Genomic DNA, 19993 nt, shown 5'->3' with positions numbered 1-19993 from the left:
ACAAGATGTCTTTCAAGAGAGACCAGTGTCCAAGAAGAAATAAACCACATACAGTATAAAAGCATAAACAAATAGAATGCAATCACAAAATTACATACACAATCCTAAATTAAAGAAAACAATAACAAGTGGCATTCAGAGTGCCTGAGTGTAATGTTTTGAAGTCAAATGGAAGAAGAGATTTTAACATTTTTGTTTGAATATGAGATACAGCTAAAATTAAAAGAAGATGCACCCATTACCAAATTTCCCCATAATAATTACTAAATTATCTCATATTATCTCATATTTCAAAACTGAAAGTTTGCTCAGTGGCCTAAAACAAAGGTCCTAATGAGCATCCTAGTATCTAATATCTAAGGGTCTCCTCCTATTTGCTTGAATGGGCACAAGAAATGTCCAAATCCAGCCATTATTTTTCTGTTGCTGTTACAGCACAGAGATGATCGCATGGCATCCCCTATTTGGCTGAGTTAATAAAACACCACGCGAGTAAAGTGAAAGACATTAAACAGTGACATTTAAATCATGAATCTAAGTGACAGAGGTGACACATAATGTGGTGTGATTAAATAACACCTTTCAGGCACAATGCCCATTAATTTCCTTTTTTAAAAAGCCTGTGACAACATGAGCAACTGAAGTCTGAAGTCTCACAATACAAAGTGTGTAAAACGGTGCTCATTTTAACAAGCCACAGATGTACATGCATGAGAACTAAACCACTTCCAGATACTGCATTCATTTACATATAGAGACAACAGATCTGGACAATTACAGTACATACAGAAACAGTGATAAGTGTAAGTTAAACATAATTCACTGTCACATTTCTACATTACTGGCCACATTACAACTCCCAATGTACTCTTCTATCTGCAAATGTAAAATAAATGAGGTAAATACCAGTAACTTACTTTTTACTACAGTACATTTACTCAAGGACTGTATTTAAGTACAATTTTGATGCACTTGTACTGTACTTGAATATTTTCATTTTATGTTATTTTACACTTGACATTTCAGAGGAAAATAAAATACTTTTTACTTTCCACAACATTTATCTCACAGCTGTAGTAGTTACCTTTCAAATTAAGATTTTACCCACAAAGCAAACAACTCTCATGATACACTGCTATTGATTAAACTATCCAACAGTATATAAAGTACTTCAAATGAGCTCCACCTCAACCAACTATACCTTCAAATTCCTGCTTAAATCTTAATAGATCAATAATAATTATCCAACAACACGATAGTACTGACAGGGACTACTCTGCATAATGAGTACTTTTACTTTTGATACTTTATTTGATACTTCTGTACTTTCAACTGCAGGACTTTCACTTGTAATGTAGTATTTTTAAAGTGTGGTATTGCTACTTTAGTAATTTATCTAAATACTTTTTTCCATCTCTGGAAAATACATTATATATTGCCATATGTGGTTGTGAATAATCCTATTTAGTTACTATACTTACTGTTTGTATCCATATTCTCTTTTTCTTTTGCGTTTTAGTTATTACTTGCTTCTGCAATGAAGCAGTTTTTGATGGGGATCATTAAAGTTTTATCATCAATCAACAAAATAGCCTACATTTACTTATAATACAGGACTGAACTATTTGGTTACAAGCTTCTTAGGTATAAAAATTTAAACGTAAACTGGAAGGCTTTCATTTTCAGGGTAAAACTGTGTTTTTTTTAGAGAGGGAAACTCATATTGTGTTAGACTGAATGTTTCAGAGAACAGCCCTCTGTGCACTTTTCAGTTTTTGAATAGTTTAACATCCTATCATAGATGTTTCATCTAATTAACGCCTCAACACTTCCTGAAGGTTCAACAATACCTGCATTCAAGTCATGTCCGATTTAGTGAAAAAATGTTCTGCCAGATGGGAAAAACCATTAATAGTAGCAGAAGTAGGACATTTCTCAGAGACTCATATATCAGGAGTTGTGGACCCTACTAAAGTTGGCTTCCTTTACTTGCAAGGTCTTTGAGAAGATATCTGTTAATATAAAAATACCTTGTGTACTACTTAATTATGAAAACTAGGCCATCACATTGGTACACATGCTGTCTATCGATCTGCCTGTTTATCTAGCTATCTAGGTGTGTCATTTAAGGTGTATGCAAAGTCAAATATGTCGTTTACTTCATGCAATAACTGTAGAACAAATTAACAACAAAAATAGAAGTACACGTCTATCTATTTGGTAGTATTCCCCAAACTTAAACAGAGCTCCCACTGGAGACTATAAATGTCAGAATGAGATTCATCTTCTCATTCAGTGTAATGTTTGTGTCTGAAGGATGTTCTTGTTTCTCTTTATCTCTTTAACATCATTTTTAGAGGACAAAATGAGGTCACACCTCAGTGTGTCCAGATTTATTACAGACAGTCCTCTGGGACTGGAGTCCATCAAAACAGGTTTTTACAAATTACAATGTATGTGGGGAAAACAGCTCGGCTGAGGAGATTGGCTCGCCTGTAATGGGTCCTGTATTGTTAATATAGAGTCAAAATAGAGCAGGAGGAGGAGGAGAAGGCAATGTCACAATGATGTGATTACCTCATGTCCTCTGGGTTGTCTGTAACTATTCCCTGTTTAAACTCTGGTTATGTCAGAAAAGCTGTTGAGTTATAATCGTCAATCAATAATCAGAACTGTCAGATTATGTTCAGCTGCATTTACACTGCAGATCAAATGTGTTTTTTATTTTATTTATAGGGGACCATGTGCAATATTAAACATAAGTGTTACCATTTGATGTATTGTACCAGAGTTAGTTTATAACTAATTTTCATCTGCAGTCTACAGTGGCCCTGAGATAAAAAACACGACAATTCACAAAACACAACAGCAAATCACAAAACACAACTGTTGTGTTTTACAATCTTCTGTTGTTTTTTGTGATCTTCTGTTGTGTTTTATGATTTTCTGTTGTGTTTTTCTCTTTGGGGCCACTGTAGAAGTCCCTATGCAGATCACAATTAGTACATAAGCGCAGACAGAACTACACATAACAAACTAGACAAACAGGGCAAATAATGCAAAACTGCACACATTACACAAACCTGCCATGTCAGCAGCACGTGTATGTTAGACAAATTAAAAGAAAGAATATTTATATATAAAGCAAAGCCAGTAAAATGCAGAGTCGGTGGTTACAGAGCTGAGAAGCTTTTAGCAATTTGGCTTTAAAGCCACAGACAGAACTGGAACTCTGTGTGAAAATGGAGTCAGTTCGGACATTTTCCCCTCACAAGTGACACAGATACAATGTTTTCAGTAGGTCATATTTTTTAATTCCAATCTGATGGTAACTTTGCAACACAACTTTTGCATGGAAGTCAATCTTGCATCGTCCATCTGAGACAATCATCACAACACCACAAAGCCACAGACTGCCATTGCCATATATTATTTCTCAAGCTTAAACTCCATTGGCTTTGAGGAAAAAAACAGCGCCCTCCTCCTGTTGTGTGCTGCACAGCAATCCAGCAGATTTCCCCCCAAATCTGAGCAAATGGTACGTTAACCATTGGAGGAACAAACCAACATGAGAACCGGTCAAATATACATTCACCACCACTGTTAATGGGTCAGCATGTGTTTTGCAAACTGTGTCCATCAACCTGCTCTCGACAGCAGTTTGCCACATGTCTGCTTGTCTGTGGTATGACAGGGTGAACACGGAGTCACCATAAGGTTATTATAGTAACCCTGTAACTGAAGGAATACCATAAATATTTCTCAGACTTAAAGGGTCAGTTCACCCAAACACACACAACACACAAAAAGCAGTTTCTCACTGGTACCTATCCATGCAGACAGGGTTTTATTTTTACAGGTTTTGAGATGTATGCCACCACCCATCCAACTCAGCAGAGGAAAAAAACATTTGGTTTGTGACTATCACAGCAACATCTCTTTCAAAAAACAATATCCTCGTTACTCGTCTAGATAATTCACAGAACACATTGTTAATAGTTTTCACTGATACAAAAATCTTTTAAAATATACACATAACTACTATGACTAAAATTCAATAAATAAAACCAAATTTACTGTTTAAACAGTTGACTGAGTATACTTATCTGTGCCTGACAACTGGTTTAAATTGTTCTTTACAGTAAACCTCATGCACACTGGACTCTGAGATACTACAGTTGACTGATTCAAATGTTTTAGTACCTCTAATTAGGGAGAAGATCTGTGTATCGAGGGTCTTGGCTTATGATGTGGTCCTAGTTCCGTCATATCACAACATTAAAACAACATTAGTATGACATCTCATTGTTACAACTGCAATGTTTAACTTCAAACATGTACATCTTAAATAATTAGTATTTTTAAAACTTAAAGTCAACCATAAATAAACCACAGCAGATACCATCCATTTTCACAAGTTGTATAACAGATCGTTTTGATTTTTTTTAAAGTTTGGTGGTTTTGCTGCATTCATCAAAGCCTGTTTTGACACATTTTCACTATTTGTGCTGCCAAGTTGGAGAAATCAGAGTGACACATATCTTGATAGTAGCTACCACCAGGGGGCTGCTGTCCATGGTTTGTTCCTGTTGGAAAAATATTATTTTCGTAAAATATGATACAACATAAATTTGTAATGTGTTTTTAAACCCAAAGCAATTTGTCATAAACCTGATGGACAATTAAACTCAATCCATAAATCATATTATGACAAAAAGGTTAACATATTTAATTCTGCTACTAAGTGAGTATCAGACCTCATGCAGATAAAAATACAGTATGATAGTACACATAAACAACATAAGTCGATACCTAAAGTGACAACATACTGATCCAGACTGCAAAGATATTTTTCTCTATCAAACACAATCTAATCCTCCACCACAGTTTTCTGTAACTCTACACAAGGTATTAAGGATTTTATTTTCAATAACGTTCGGGAAGATGTGATTCACATGATTGTTTCTTTGACTCAACTCTGTCCACTGTGATGTGAATTGAAAAACCACAAGGGAACTCTGAACCGACTGATAACGCAACTAGGGATTATCAGGCTGACCCGTGGAAGACTTCTTCTGCCCTTTGACTCTGATTACTGGACGTTACCTTTCACATGAGCCGGAGAGAGGAATGCTGAAGACAGCAGCATGTTATATGGGAGGTGGAAACAGCGAGAGAGCAAAGCAGGAGACCTGTGGTGAAACAGGTCACTACTAAAGTAACTAATCTAACACTGCGATAAATGTGCGAGAGTCGAACTAAGAGGCAGGGTGATAAAGTGCATGTTCTGCACCTCTGGAGAAGATCTACAAGAATGTTAGAAAAGGTTTGTTTTAGGATACTCAAACTGGTCCCAAATACTTTGTGATGAGAGGAAACTATAAATACTATTGAGATATTATAATGTCATTACAGTTAAATTAAAGTAATATTGGGATACCAGAAGTTAATTACATCATGTAAGGTTTAGGAGTTATTGAGTGGCCTTTGACTGTGTTTTCAATGAGTTCTTTGAGTGGTAAATCATTAAATAAATATCAGATGGTACTGTTTAAAATATTGTATTTTAATGAGAGTATTCTAATCCTAGTTTGTTTTATGCTGTTGTTTGTTTTATTGTATGGGTATTTATTTTCTCTGTTTTGGTAATCAGTGTTAGTTGATTAGGATGGGAGCGTTGTCATGTCAACAACATGTGCAACAATGAAAATCTGTGTTTTAAGATTATTGGTAGTATTTTGCAGTGATTTAGCTGTCATGTGGCTTTGAGAAATGCTAATCCAAGTAGAGAAGGAAACAACAGCAAAGGCACGTCCACCTTGAGGTTTTAGTTTAGACCAGCTAACAGTCCCTGCTCTGAGGACCTGAGGGTCTTTACAGTGTGAAGGGTTAGCAACTGTGTAATGTTTTGTAAGTCCTCTTAATGCATTAATATAACTGCTATCCTTGAAGGTACTGGAATTAAAATCACTGGAAATGATCCCAGTTAGGTTCCACACTTGTCTGCCCAAGTAGCTCTGCAATTCAATACCAACATTTACCAAAGTGGGACATTTCCTGGAGCTACATCTCATCAAAAGGTTTCTGATGGGCTTTTGGGGGTCTGTGACATGACAACGTTTGAGAACGGCACAGAAAGAGTAATGGTTTATTGTTTCCCCGTGTCAGAGTGCTGTGGTTGCTGCACGAATGTGAGCTTCTGTGGAAATAAGTATTATTCAAAGGCAGTGCGAATGAAGAGCCTCATGTAAGAGTGGTAGGTGGATGAAAACCTGCGATTTGATGAGGACCCTCACTGAGGAGGCTGTCCCACTCAGCTTCACCTAATGGGACTGAAGTGGATGATGGGTAACCAGGGCAGAGGGGCTCTGAAGATGATCAGATGATCCATTTTTGACTGTTGTTCTGTCTCATTGTGCAGTGAGTCATGTAACACATAGGAAAAGTGACATTGATTTTATTTTATCAGGGGTTTGGGGGCAAAGTGGGCCTTGTTTCCAGGTCCCCTGTCATTTTAAGTAAAATGTTTGACACGAGTGAAAAATGAAATATGATCCTAATACTATTCCCATAGTGTAACTGTATTCTTGTGGGAATTTATGACAACCCATAATCCAATGCTACTAGGGCTGCACTAACAATTCTCCATCTATCTATTCTTTTCTAGATTCATTGAAAAATTGTTTAGTTGTCAGCAAATAATAGAAAATGTCCATCACAGTTACCCAGAGCCCACAGTGACGTCTCAAAATGCTTGTATTACATTTGCTATTATAGAATTTTATATATAATATAGTTTCTATTGTACATTCTATTGTTATTTTAGCTTTATAAACCTCTTATTATTTATTTCTTTACTTTCACTATTTATCTGTACTGCAACAACCAAATTTCCTGCTGGGAATCAATAAAGGTTTATCTTTATCTTTAACTTGCTCATTAGTATTGTATAAACTTTTATGACCGTTATACTCCTGTAATACACTACACAGAGAAGTGCAGAGTCTGTGGTAATCAGTTGTAAATGTATAGTGACCTTATCACACCTAATGCTAATTTCATACAATGATATCAGGAACTTCTGCATCAGTTATTTTACAAGACAGTTTTAAAATATCCAAAACATTGAAGCTTTTAATAGGTCTAATGAAGGCTCTTCTTATGCTACACATCCAGCTCATCAAGCTGTGCAAATAATGTTGTGCAATACCGGCACATGAACATGTGTGAATAAGATCCAGTGTACTGGTTGACTTCAGCTGTCGACACCAACACTCAGAGAGCAGAAAACGACAGAGAGCTCTCACTCTGCTGATCCTTCTGGGTACCACACAAATAAGCCACAGTCTACTCCAAGACAATCCCACGGCCCACGATGTGTGTGTTGTCCTTCAGGGTGTCAAAATAAATGATGGGTATCATCAGAGATAGACGAGAAGATCGATACCAGTGTTATATCTCTGCAATATGAAGCTACAGCTAGGTGACAGTTAGCATAGCTTAGCATAAACACTGGAAACAGTGGGAAACAGCCTGTCCAAAGGTAACAAAGCATTGTACACTAGGGCCCATTTCAGAATAATAAGTATAGTATATTATTGGATTATAATTAGCAATGCATGTACATAACTTTAATGTTGCAGCTGGTAAATGTGGAGCTAATTTTACTTTACACACTGCTAGCTTGTGAATTCCCAAACAAATTTCATAAATTTGTATCTTATATTTTGTATTATTAATCTGAATCAGGAAAGTGACTTAAGTCATGAAATAAATGTAGTGGAGTAAAAACGACAATATATCCCTCTGCATTGTCGTGGTTTTGCTGGGCATACTTGGGAAGTGTTGAAGCTGCTCGTTAGTTTGACAAGAGGAGAGGAAAAAACTACACTGGACATGGGCACTATATAAGGAAGGACCCAAACACCGACACGTTTACCGCTGAGTGAATCATCTTCTCTCCGGAGGATCTTGGGCCTTCTCTGGGAATGTGTGTGTGCTTTTGACCTGTAGTGAAACTCCGGCGGTGTCAGCACTTCTGAGCCAGATATAAACCGCAGCCTCCTGCCTTTCACCCTCTTCTGTGTGGAGACAACAGTCTGCCAAACCGTTTACCACAACCAAACAACGACCACCGCCTCCTCCGTATCACAACAACATGACCTCCGCTGCTCAGCCCATATTCTCCAGGGGAGAGGACTGCAAGGCCTCCTGGCACGATGCTAGCGCCGGCTACAATGAGACGGACACACACCTGGAGATCATGGGCAAACCCGTGATGGAGCGCTGGGAGACCCCGTACATGCACTCCCTTTCGACCGTTGCTGCCTCAAAAGGTAAAAGTGGCAGTTTGGGTAAATCGACGGTGAACGGCATCCATTATCGGACATGGTCCTGTAGTGATGGCTGCGTCCGATAATGGAGAATAGACTCAAAATAGCCGTGTTGTGAGGGTGATTTGTAATATCAAATTAAGTGTCACTGAGTGTCATTGATCATATCTAACCCTAACCCTTAGTTTTGTAAACCGGTATATGCCCTTCGTATGTTACCATATCAATCAAAATATTGCTTGCTTTCAGGTGAATATAACCTCAATACACAGAAACCAAATAGTTAAGCTATATATTAAATAAGCATACTACAAAAAAATATACAAAAAATGTTTTAATCACTCATTAACTATAAACCTCAACATTTACTTTAATAATAAAAAGAAAAAATCATAATCATTCTTTAAAAAAATGCATTTATAACATTTTAAGACTTTGTCAATACTCATGTGTGTGATTGTTTATTTTGTTCCAGTGCATTTTTTTTTCTTTACACACATTTGAGCCTTAATTTTCTGGTAAATGATCTTGAGGACACATGTGAGACTGTGAGCAGCGTGGTGCTCAGTGCTCTGTGCATACTACAGCAGCTGTTACTCTACTCATGGGAACCGGCCAAGGAGTCTGCAGGGGGAAACAGCTCATCTGCTCTTGTGAAAATAGACTGATCCACACACCTCGCAGACATGTGGGAAGGGACAAGCATGCGCACTGCAACTGTCTACACAACACTGTACCCATGCACATTTCTCTTGCACTTGTATGAAACATGTAGTTTAATTGGGAATGAACGATTGACTGATATGCCTTAGACAAAACTAACACAAAAAGACACACACAAGACCTTAAACCACATGTTTTTTGGACAATGGTCAGTTTGGGAAATGCCACATAATAATTTTCCAGTCTAAAAACTAATTTCAGCGCCATGCAATTTTCTGTCAGTTTTCCTTGAGTGTGTACAAAATTTAATGAAACTAAAATGTGAATATTACACTGAGCTGCTGATTAAAGGCCAGTAAATCATTATGAAGGGGTCAGGCAACAACAAATAGCCTTTACCCCTCATCTATTTATATGCTTCTCTGAAAGGAAATGAAACCCTTTGGCCTTTCTGTCGAACCAACCACATGTTACAACCAACTGGCTTTCCCTCCACACCCAGCAGAGGGAGAAAACTCAAACCTTAAGAGTCAGAGAGGTCTATGGTCTTGCTAGTCCTGAAGAGCAATGGCTTAAAAATATTTCTGTCACTGAACCCCAACAACCTGCTCCATCAGTGGTGGGCTTGTACAAGTGGAACCCAAATGACTTGTGTTTCATGGACATTCAGTAGTTGCAATTCGTCACAAAAGTAGAGAAATGCCACAAACTCTCTGCCTACTGGCGTACACACAGTCACACTGCATCCAAGCTATACAACAAACATTTTCTGATTGTGTTGTGTTGTTGGGTTTTGTCCGGTAGGTGGTCGGGTTCTGGAGATCGGTTTCGGCATGGCCATCGCCGCCACTAAGATTGAGTCTTTCCCCATCGAGGAGCACTGGATCATCGAGTGCAACGACGGCGTCTTCGCCAGACTGGAGAACTGGGCCAAGTCTCAGCCACATAAGGTCAGTAGATATTTTCTGCCTATATTGGATTTTCACAGATGATGCACTGCATGCCTTGAAGATGTATACCTGCTTGCAGGTCTCGTTTACTGTTGCTGTTATTAAATGTGAAGATGCAGATGACTGAAGTTGGTGTTTCTGTTGCTGCAGGTCGTCCCTCTGAAGGGCCTGTGGGAGGACGTTGTTCCCACCCTGCCAGATAACCACTTTGATGGTAAGAAATCAAGCCAGTCGTGGGGAATCTTTCGTCACATGTGGAGATATTCAGCTCACAGTTTTGCTTGATGCACAATCCTGAGTTTACAGTTGGATATGTTTTGAAGAAAAGCGGAGCAGACATCTGGCAGCTTATAGTTTAAAGTTATTGATTGCTGAAACTCAGTGTGAGGATGCATAATACATTTAAGGGTCCTCAAACTCGACCACTGGTGTCTGAGATCTCATGTCAGATGAACAAACTCTGAGCCATTGTCCCGTTTCACTACTTGATGGATGAAAAGATATTAAGAAGCCATAAAAATGTACTTGCACACTGCTAACACTGTGTCCCTCTTCTCCCAGGTATCCTGTATGACACATACCCTCTGTCAGAGGAAACATGGCACACTCACCAGTTTGACTTCATTAAGGTAGGTAGTTAAAATAAGTAAGTTACACACACCCCAGCAGTGTGACTGTAACTGGAGGAGGATAATCATTGAATACCTGTAAGTGTCTGTATGAAAAGTAGATTAAAGATACTGAATAATAGTAAAAAAACAAAAAACATGTATCAATAAACAGTATTAATGACTTTGGTGTAAAGATATTGGTATAAGTCTTTACAACTCATAACAGTCAAAGTGTAGTTTGGACAGAGCACAGATACAGTGAAAGCATTACTGTAGACTGTCTGTCTTCTTCAGGTGATATCCCAACAGGCTGAAGGACTGATTGATTTGATGGTGTGTCTGTGTCTGTCTGCAGGGTCACGCTCACAGGCTGCTGAAGGCCGGCGGCGTCCTCACTTACTGCAACCTGACGTCCTGGGGCGAGCTGCTCAAGGACAAATACGACAACATTGACAAGATGTTTGAGGTTGGTCACCTTCATTACCTCCAAGACATTTAAAACTTTAACTGTATTGCTTCTGCTTTAATGCATTGTGTTCTGTGTGAGTGTAAAATCACTACAGTTTTAGGGAAAACGAGAGGTGATGTAGCATGTATGATGTATGACGTCGTCAAACAAACTGCGACTTTAAAATGTCACTGCCGTTTAAACTTCACAAAGATGTCCATACCACTGTCTCTGTAGAAGAAAGACAAAATGTCTCTTCCTTTTGGTTTTCTAAGAACTTTCCGAAGCTGTTTCACCAACATTTACAATATATTATAATGTTTTACAGCTGTGAGTAGCTCCAACATTTCCTTTGTGCACTGCATTGTGGGACAATAGTATCCATCAACAGCACACACGAAAATTGAGTGGTTTTTAGTATGAATACTGACTTTTTCACTATGAACGCACTACATACTTACAACCTACTTTGAATTAGTATGTAGTGTAGAATTGGGACACAGCTATTGTCGTTTAAGTTATTTCAACCACTATTCTTTGTCAAGATTATGATCATGCTGTACAGTACAGTATCTTCTTCTAATTCCGACAGTCATAATACATATCAGAGTCATCATTCAGTCACTGATATTGGTTGAACTGTACTAGCTTTAACTGTAAATCATGTGTTTTCTGATTATTGTTCTTGGCCTGGAACGTGTGTTTCAACAGGACTGTTTAGACTCTTCATGTAATATTTATCCACGGAGCACTGAGTGCACATCTCCATCAGAGTTAAGCCGACCTGAATTACGTGCCGCGGTAGTTTCATGGTTAATGATAAACGGGGTCTGGTTGGAGGGGGGCGATAAAGCCGTGAGCCACCTCACGCTGACCACCTCTGTTAATGATTTTCAGGAGACCCAGGTGCCTCATCTGCTCCAAGCAGGCTTCAAGAAGGAGAAGATTAGCACCACCACTATGGACATTGCACCACCCAGCGAGTGCAAATACTATTCCTTCAAAAAGATGATCACTCCCACCATTGTAAAGGAGTAAAGTCTGAAGACACTGCTGCAACCTTTTTCTTTTTTTTTACTGATATGTGCCTTCTCATCTGACCCTCCCGACCTCCTCATTCTGTGTATGTCGCTGTCTGCCATCTTTCAATAAACCAGTCCACCCCAACTCAGTTTACAAGCTGCTCATATTTATTATACATTTATTTCAGCACACTTTCTTTCAATTTCAGAATTTCAAGCTATTTACACACTAACTTCTTGATTACAGTAGAAGACTGTGCTACATCTATTCATTGATACATGTTGTTCTTCACAGCAGCAAATATGTGACACAACAGCAGCCTGAAACCAACAAAAATGCATTTACACCCCACTGAGCCTCATCTCATTTAAGTCTTGAATCACCCAGTGGCTTTCTTGCCACACACATCCCAGTTTTAGACAGAGCTGTAGATGTATCACCACATGTTTAAATGCTTGCTTTGTCATGAACTTCAGAAAGTATAGTCAAACATTCAGACATCCTCTCTGCTCTCACTGTTCAACACTACAGAGCCTCCTGAAACTGATGAAAACCTGAGTGAAATTAGCAGGTTAACTGACAAAAATCCATAATTTGACTTATTATACAGCAGTAAAGTGAGAATTAGACTGCTGACGAAAGGCATAATTGCATTGTGCACTGGTGTCATACACCTTTAACAAGTCCACTCAGATAGACACAGCGTACAGTACAGACTACAGTCTGTTTTCATTTATGGTCATAGATAACAGGGCGTGTTATCTGAACACGTGGGAATAAGTCACCACCTGGCGAGGACACATTAATCATTAGATGGTCGGGTGACGCAACACCAGGTTGCAGTCAGGTGGGAAACTACAGCAGCTGGCAGACCTCAGATCTGAATCAGGAGCATGTGGCTCATAGTTTAAGAAGTTAAGTCGACACGTATACAGAGAAATATTAAGAGGCAAAGCAGGTCTTATAGCTGAGAGGGCAAGAAGTTACTGAAACAATAAGTCGATCAGACATTTTTCAAACAAAAATTCCAACATGGTTTCAGCTTCTCAAATGTGGTTTTACTTCTTTTCTTTGTCGTATGTTGTAGTAAACGGACTATCTTTTTATACTTTTATTCTTTTATTGGTCAGATAAAACAAGGGATGTGAAGGGTTTCAAATTATAACTGGCATTTTTCACAATTTTCTAACATTTTACAGACAAAATAATTAACAGTCAGTAGATTGACTGATCATAAAATAGAAGTTAGTTGCCGGCCTAGACAACACCAACACTACAGTGCTTCTACTTAGTTACCTTTAGGGGTGGGCAAATACTTGATATTGCGATATATTGTTTGTGGTATAAAATCTCTTGTGATACACTAGCACAAATATCTTGATATGTTCTGTTCTATGATAATGAAGCTGTGTATCCATCTTTACTATTTATGGCTGCTACACATGATGCGTGACATGCTGTGTGTGTGTTAAAGCCCGATCAATACATCAACACGATATTATCAGAACCAAAAAACAAATATCAGACTTTAACTTCGTATCAGATATTTTCTTTACTTCTTTTCTAAACATCCAATATCAGTCAATGAGATTAAAACTGCAAAAATACAGTTATATGGTAAATGACTGATTCCCTTTAACTGGGTACACATTATGTAGAAGCAGTTTTAAAACATAACACATCAATCTTTAACAAGTACATATGGTCATTCTCTTCTCTTCTAGGTGCACACGAGCACAGTTATTCAGACCAAGGATGTAGGCAGGAAGGACTTCAGTGTCTCACTCAAGAACCCTTCAACAGCACAGAGGACTGTAACTGTGATTCTGTTGATTCACTCTGAAGATGCATAAAAGCAACTGTGCTTTCTCTCTTTGCACACATAACACAAAAGCAGCTGGTTTACGGTTCTAGCTGAATGCACAAAATACTGCAGCTGAGTTTGTTCAGAAAAATATTTTCACACAGATTTGAAGCAGAAATTCACCTTTGACTTGGTATTCTGGTATTTCACATTGTGGGTTTGCAGTGTTTTAGCAGACAGTTAAAACACAATAAAAATGTATTTTGCTTCTAACTACTACTGAGTGTGGACACAGAACAGTGAAGGTCAGAGTTGGTGATCACAGCAGCCACCTAGTGGCTGAAACTTGGCTTCAGCAGTCACAGTGGAAAGAATGACGCACCAGATGTTAACATAATGTGTGCCCAGTTTATTTAACCTAATATTTAAGATAATATAGGATGACACTCTTATCTTACGGTCATGACTAATTGAGAGTTTGATGTTAAAAATGAGAAAAACAATTACTGCTACTTGAATAGAGATGAATTACAATTTAAACTGGTTTAAATTCTGACAAACCTTGTGGGTAACAAGCTGACACGTTTTTCCTGTTACAAACTGTCTCCAGATATTAATACCGAACTAAAGAAGCCATTGACCGCTGCTGTGTTTTGCTGAAAATAAGCAGCAGTGCACGGTGTGTAAATTATAACAATGATTTTATTGAGGTTAGTTCCTGCAGCTCTACATGGAGGAGGAGCAGCGCTCCAAATGAAACCCGAAATACAACATTTACATACCAGATACACACACGCATATAACACATTCACTTCCGATACCAGATCCTCATCTTTTTCTCACGCTTGATTTTCTTCTGCAGCTGTAAAGTCCCGTAGAGGAGAGCCTCTGCAGTGGGGGGACAACCTGAGGACAGGTGGGAAAAAACAGAGTGACTCTTAAATGTCATTTCAATTCAGAGCCAAGATGCCACAGAAGTTTAGTCCTACTGATGAACAGCATCTGATAATCAATTCTCTGGTAATTCATTTATATATTTGGCTTCTGATGTCAAACACTGATCTTATCAGTCTGCATAATACCACTAAATAATGACTGGACATCACTATGCATCACTATACATCACTATACACACAATATACAGCATGCAGGCTGCTTCTGTATTTGCCGTCATACTGACAGCAAGAAAACAGTATCATGTAGTCGTCATTTATTTCCACTATTTATTACAATGACACAAGTACTACCAGCATACTAACGTTACCAATATTTGTTAATAATCCAAGTGTTTGGTAATAAATCTACTACTGCTACATTACAGCCACCACCAATAGCAATAATACAATTACAAGTACTTTTAGTTAGCTACTACTGCTGTTAATTGTACTACTACTACTTTTGTTCCTATATGTTACCCCCGCCCCCATTCAGCCACAAGAGCATCAGCGAGGTCGGCCACTGATGTTGGGTGATGAGGCCTGACTTGCAGTCAGCATTTCATTCCATCCCAAAGGAGTTGGATGGGGTTGAGGTCAGGACATGTCAAGTTCTTGCACACAAAACTCTAAAAACTCATTTATTTATGGATCTGACTTTGTGCACGGAGGAATTGTCATGTTGAAACAGAAAAGGGTCTGACCCAAAGTGTTGCCACAAATTAGAAGCACAATAAAATATCTTTGTACGCTGTAGCATTAAGATTTCTCTTATTGGAAATAAAGGACGCAGAGCCCCAAAGCTGTCCACATACTTTTGGTTTATAATTCCCATATTGTGCATTAAAGTTTACCTGGAACATAAATGTCCACTGGTACGATTCGGTCACAACCTCTGACGACAGCGTAGGAGTAGTGGTAGTAGCCTCCTCCATTAGCACAGCTGGAAGAGGAAAATTATAAGGACAATTTTAGTTATTGAGACACTTTCTGTAAAAAGGTTTACACCCTAAAACAAAACCCATACAGTAGGAATTAAGACAGCTATAACAGGGAAACACTAAATGTCAGTATCAGATCAGCTGTGGCTACTACACTGCTAGTATATGAATCTCTTCAGGAGTTAACTTACCTTCCCATAGAAATGACGTATCTGGGCTCAGGCATCTGGTCGTACACCTGTTGGAAAGAAGACGCAGTTCAGTCACTCTTATATAATGTCTGACTAACAACTAATCTGTCCTTTCAGCTGGAGGAAGGCTTCATGCCAGTCTACCAATCCACCAACAGGCTGGTCATAATCCATCCAGCGTTTAAACAGCTATACTGTTCTCAGCACTCCATCCTCCAGACAGAAAAGTCTGACAGAGAGCACTTGCAACTGACAATATCTGAGCAGTGCAGACAAACAGGTTTTCTTTCATTTCGCAGACCTTAGGGTTGGGGCGTTGTTTGGAGCATCATTAGGTGAACTACCATGTAAAATGGTGGTGGTACCAAAACTGCTGTTGCATCCCACTCCTTCCCTCCCTCACCTTCCGCAGAGCCGGAGCCATCTTATTGGTCAGCGTTCCTGCCACGATCATGACATCAGCCTGTCGGGGACTCGCTCTGAACACCACTCCGAAGCGGTCCATGTCGTAACGAGGCGCCGCCATATGCATCATCTCCACTGCGCAGCATGCCAGGCCAAAGGTCATAGGCCACAGAGAGCTCTGAGGGGACAGCGGAGACAGGATAAGTCAACAAAACACTAGCAGGGAGCACATGTAGACTAGAGATGCATCAATCTATATTGTTAATATATATGAAATTATTCTCTCTGCTGATATTTGGCAGATTGAAATGAGTTATGTTTTTTTAAATTGTTTCCCAGGAAGACAGGGCATGGACAAAATAACACCTGAAAATGCCTCAGCCCAGCAGTAAATAACAGTTTGATATAGCTCATGAGGGTCAAATTCTGTTTTATCGAGACTGAAGCCACAGTTTGTGGTGCTGTTAAGGAAATACCCCATAACTGCATATCAGTCAGCGGTTTGGCATATTGTCAAGACTATTCAGATTTCCTTTGTGGCTACATTACATAGTTGTGCTGTGTTTGCATCTACAGACACAGAAATTCAGGCAACAACTCTCTGGCTTGTCAACACACTCTCCAATTTGACTTTTGTTACCTTGAAAACTTAAGAACTGTGACTGTCAGACCTCTGGTACAGCTGACACATAGGGTTTGGTGGTATTCAACTCCGTATGACTCACATATTTGGCTGCCTTTGTTATTGCTGGTGTGAATAATAAACTACACTAGCAAGGAATGTATATATGTATGTATGGTTTTATTTTAGGTGTGCGACTTGAGATCAAACAGTCTCATTCTCAGCTGGACAAATAAGGAACACTGCAGACTTTAATCCCCTCAACATACAGTATGTGGGTGTGAACACAGCCAACATCCTCTCATCTACTCACCCTGCGTGCCCAGTTAACCAAGTCGTCCAGCTTAGTGATAACATACTCCCCCTTGCTGCTGGCTACAGATGCTGGTTTGGCTGCTGCCACTGCCGTGCTCTTCTTTCTGACTGGAACCACACTGCAACAGAAGGACGGAGGGCATCTTTACCACAAGCAGAGTGTTTTCTGAGTGTTTGTTCTTCATCCTGATATTTACACCTGAGTATTTCTGGTAAATTCACCTCGTGGAGGTATTCTCGCTTTTTGCACTGCTGTGCAGACTCTTCTGTTGAACAGCAAACACTGTGATGGGCCTGTTGGATGGAGAGCAGGTCAGACAATTAAAAATGATTTAAAGTCAATGAATTGCATGACCCAAAAGGTAATGGGAAATGGGGATGTATGAATATTTTTCAGTTCCAAAAGAGGGCAATATTGTAATACTATGGTGTGAAATTTCACATTTCAAGACTTTGTGTTTGATGGACAAAATGTATTGTGAGGAGATGATTTTTTTCTGAGCTTTATAAACTTGATGATGCTTTTAAACTTGACTGCTCCTCTGAGCAGCATATAGGCTGAGCGCTCCTACTGCCAAAAAGACTGCACAGCCAGTGAAGTATAGCAAATGTTTCAGCACTTGATTTTGAGTGAGGGTTGTTTCAGCTTACTATTCTCTTCAATGGGATATGATCTGATCTCAACAACATTTTATATATATATATTCTAAATATATTTTTGGTGGATGTTCCACCCTGCATTTACTTCCTACTGAGATTTAATTCAGTTAGTTGGACCTTTATAATAGCCGAGTAATAAACTTGTTTCTGTGATATGAAAAACCCACTTCTCATCTGTAAATGTTAGAATACTCAAGCAGCTGTAGGACCTGCTGGACAGAGCTGGGGTAAATTAAGTTTAGAAACAAGGAACAGGATTAGAAGGTTCTTACCTTGTTGAAAAGCAGCCAAACATGGCCAGGCGAGGCGCTGCAAAATAAATGCATTTAACAAACTGAAGAAATTTTATAATACTACAAAGTACTTCTGATGGTTTAACAGCTGTATTGTCCAATCACTGACTAAAGGGTGACCTTGTTTAAACAGAGCTTTCAGGTGTGATATAAATCCTTTCTGTGCTAGCAAGCAGCACACACAACTTGATCGACACAAAAGTTTAACCCTGGTGAGATTTACTCACGCTGCAAAGTCTTGACATTGTAGCTTCACACACAACAAATCATGCTGTTGTCACTATAATGTACATATTTACAATTAAATACTACACAATACCCCATTTACGTGGTTTTGTAATGTACCAGTGCAGTCAAATGTTTTATGGACAATGTTTTACCGGTTCTACTTTGTGTGTTTAATCCATGCCGAATTGCAGAGTTGCCCCTGGTGATTTTTAAAAGCCCATAAGTGATACTTCATGGAGGATACTTTTCGCAAATACAGGTGAGAACCCCAAACTGGTAGGGTTTTCAAGAGGCGTTTGGTTTGACAATCTTATCCATAGCGGATGACAAGCACTGGGCTAACAACGTCTCATCTGGTATGGTCGTCCACCCACAATATAAATGAACTTTTTTTAAATAACAGACAGCCCAGTTTGTTTAAAGATGAAATAATGTCACATGTGTTAGCTTGCGCTTTCACTGCTACTACAATTGCAGCTGGAGTTCACGTAAGCGCTACTGCTAGCTAACCTGGTTAGCCTCCATGCTAACGCAGACAGAGCAAGGTCAGTGTGCGCATTCACTAAAAGTTACAAATCCGATTACCGACACGGTCAAACCACAGGGCAGATCACTTTTGTGTGCATAATTTTTAAATTCTCTAAATAACACAAGTTTGAAAACACAGTAATGTTTACTAAAAGCGTATCATTTTAGTCAAAACATCACTTACCAGCTAACGCCGCCATCTTTTATATTCTGGTTACGTCAGACTGCTTCCCGTGCCTGTACGAGCTCGACCTGCAGAGGGCGCTGCTGTAACGTTGACAACCAGTTTATATAAACCAAAGAAGGTCAAAATGTGATGCTTCTTTGCTCATAATATAGAGGTTTATATGGCATTTGAACGCCCTTGATTACCATTGGATAGCTGATAATATTTGCGCCATTTCATCCCCAAGACATTTAGTTAATACAGTTAATCCACTGAAGCCGGATTTAGTATCAGGGTTGGGAGGGTGACTGACCAGAGCACTCATCTAGGCTATTCATTGACCAGGTAATTCAAAAACACAATTAAAAACATAAAAACATTGTTTAGAGAAAGTAGAACTGCATGTAAGCAGTGCCCATTTGAGAATACTGAGGTCAAAAGTCCAAATACCCCCAATACACTAATCCCCTCAGAAAATAGTGACTAGATACCACAAATATTTAACTCCCTGAAACAACACTGAAGACATGTCCTCAGTGGTAGCTACAGCTCTGAGTTGGACAACACTGACATACAATGACTGGATTCACTGTTTATTATAGTCTTTATCATAGCTGTTTAGCTCCCCCCAGTGGGGTGACTTTAAATGGTCTGCATTTTGGGAACTGTTATGTGACAGACTTTAAAGTGTTTTTCAAATAGATGTTTAGATGTTACTGTCACTGACACATTTTTACATTTTTTATGGAGGTTATGTTCACAAGTGTATGTGAACATGAGGTGCAGAAGCAGAGAGTGGCTGAACTATGGGCAGCTGGAGACCAGAAATAAAACAGCCTGTGTTATGTCATGTAATGTATTTTAGAGCCCTTATTGG

At 39.0% G+C, this 19993-nt stretch overlaps 2 protein-coding genes across 3 annotated transcripts; one reads left to right on the top strand and one right to left on the bottom strand.

Annotated features, from left to right (window-relative positions):
- Positions 1-8019: 8019 nt before the first annotated feature.
- On the top strand, positions 8020-12172 carry gamt (guanidinoacetate N-methyltransferase). The gene is made up of 6 exons (XM_070908800.1): positions 8020-8336; positions 9801-9946; positions 10097-10160; positions 10508-10575; positions 10913-11023; positions 11903-12172. The coding sequence occupies exons 1-6, from the start codon at positions 8159-8161 to the stop codon at positions 12041-12043; spliced, it is 708 nt and encodes a 235-aa protein (XP_070764901.1). The 5' UTR covers positions 8020-8158; the 3' UTR covers positions 12044-12172.
- A 2344-nt stretch (positions 12173-14516) lies between these two features.
- Positions 14517-19441, bottom strand: ndufs7 (NADH:ubiquinone oxidoreductase core subunit S7). Of its 2 annotated transcripts, none has more exons than XM_070908798.1 (8): positions 19426-19441; positions 18174-18210; positions 17464-17535; positions 17240-17360; positions 16303-16482; positions 15900-15946; positions 15622-15710; positions 14517-14738 (listed from the first exon to the last, which is right to left on the bottom strand). In XM_070908798.1, the coding sequence occupies exons 1-8, from the start codon at positions 19439-19441 to the stop codon at positions 14641-14643; spliced, it is 660 nt and encodes a 219-aa protein (XP_070764899.1). In that variant the 3' UTR covers positions 14517-14640. The 2 variants fall into 2 exon arrangements, with proteins under 2 accessions (XP_070764899.1, XP_070764898.1); XM_070908797.1 differs by lacking the exon at positions 19426-19441 and adding an exon at positions 19135-19177.
- Positions 19442-19993: the final 552 nt, after the last annotated feature.

This window comes from Enoplosus armatus, chromosome 7, assembly GCF_043641665.1.
Source record: "Enoplosus armatus isolate fEnoArm2 chromosome 7, fEnoArm2.hap1, whole genome shotgun sequence".
NCBI lineage: Eukaryota > Metazoa > Chordata > Actinopteri > Centrarchiformes > Enoplosidae > Enoplosus > Enoplosus armatus.
Note: the sequence above shows the minus strand (reverse complement) of the source record. Positions and strands in the feature narration are given on the sequence as shown.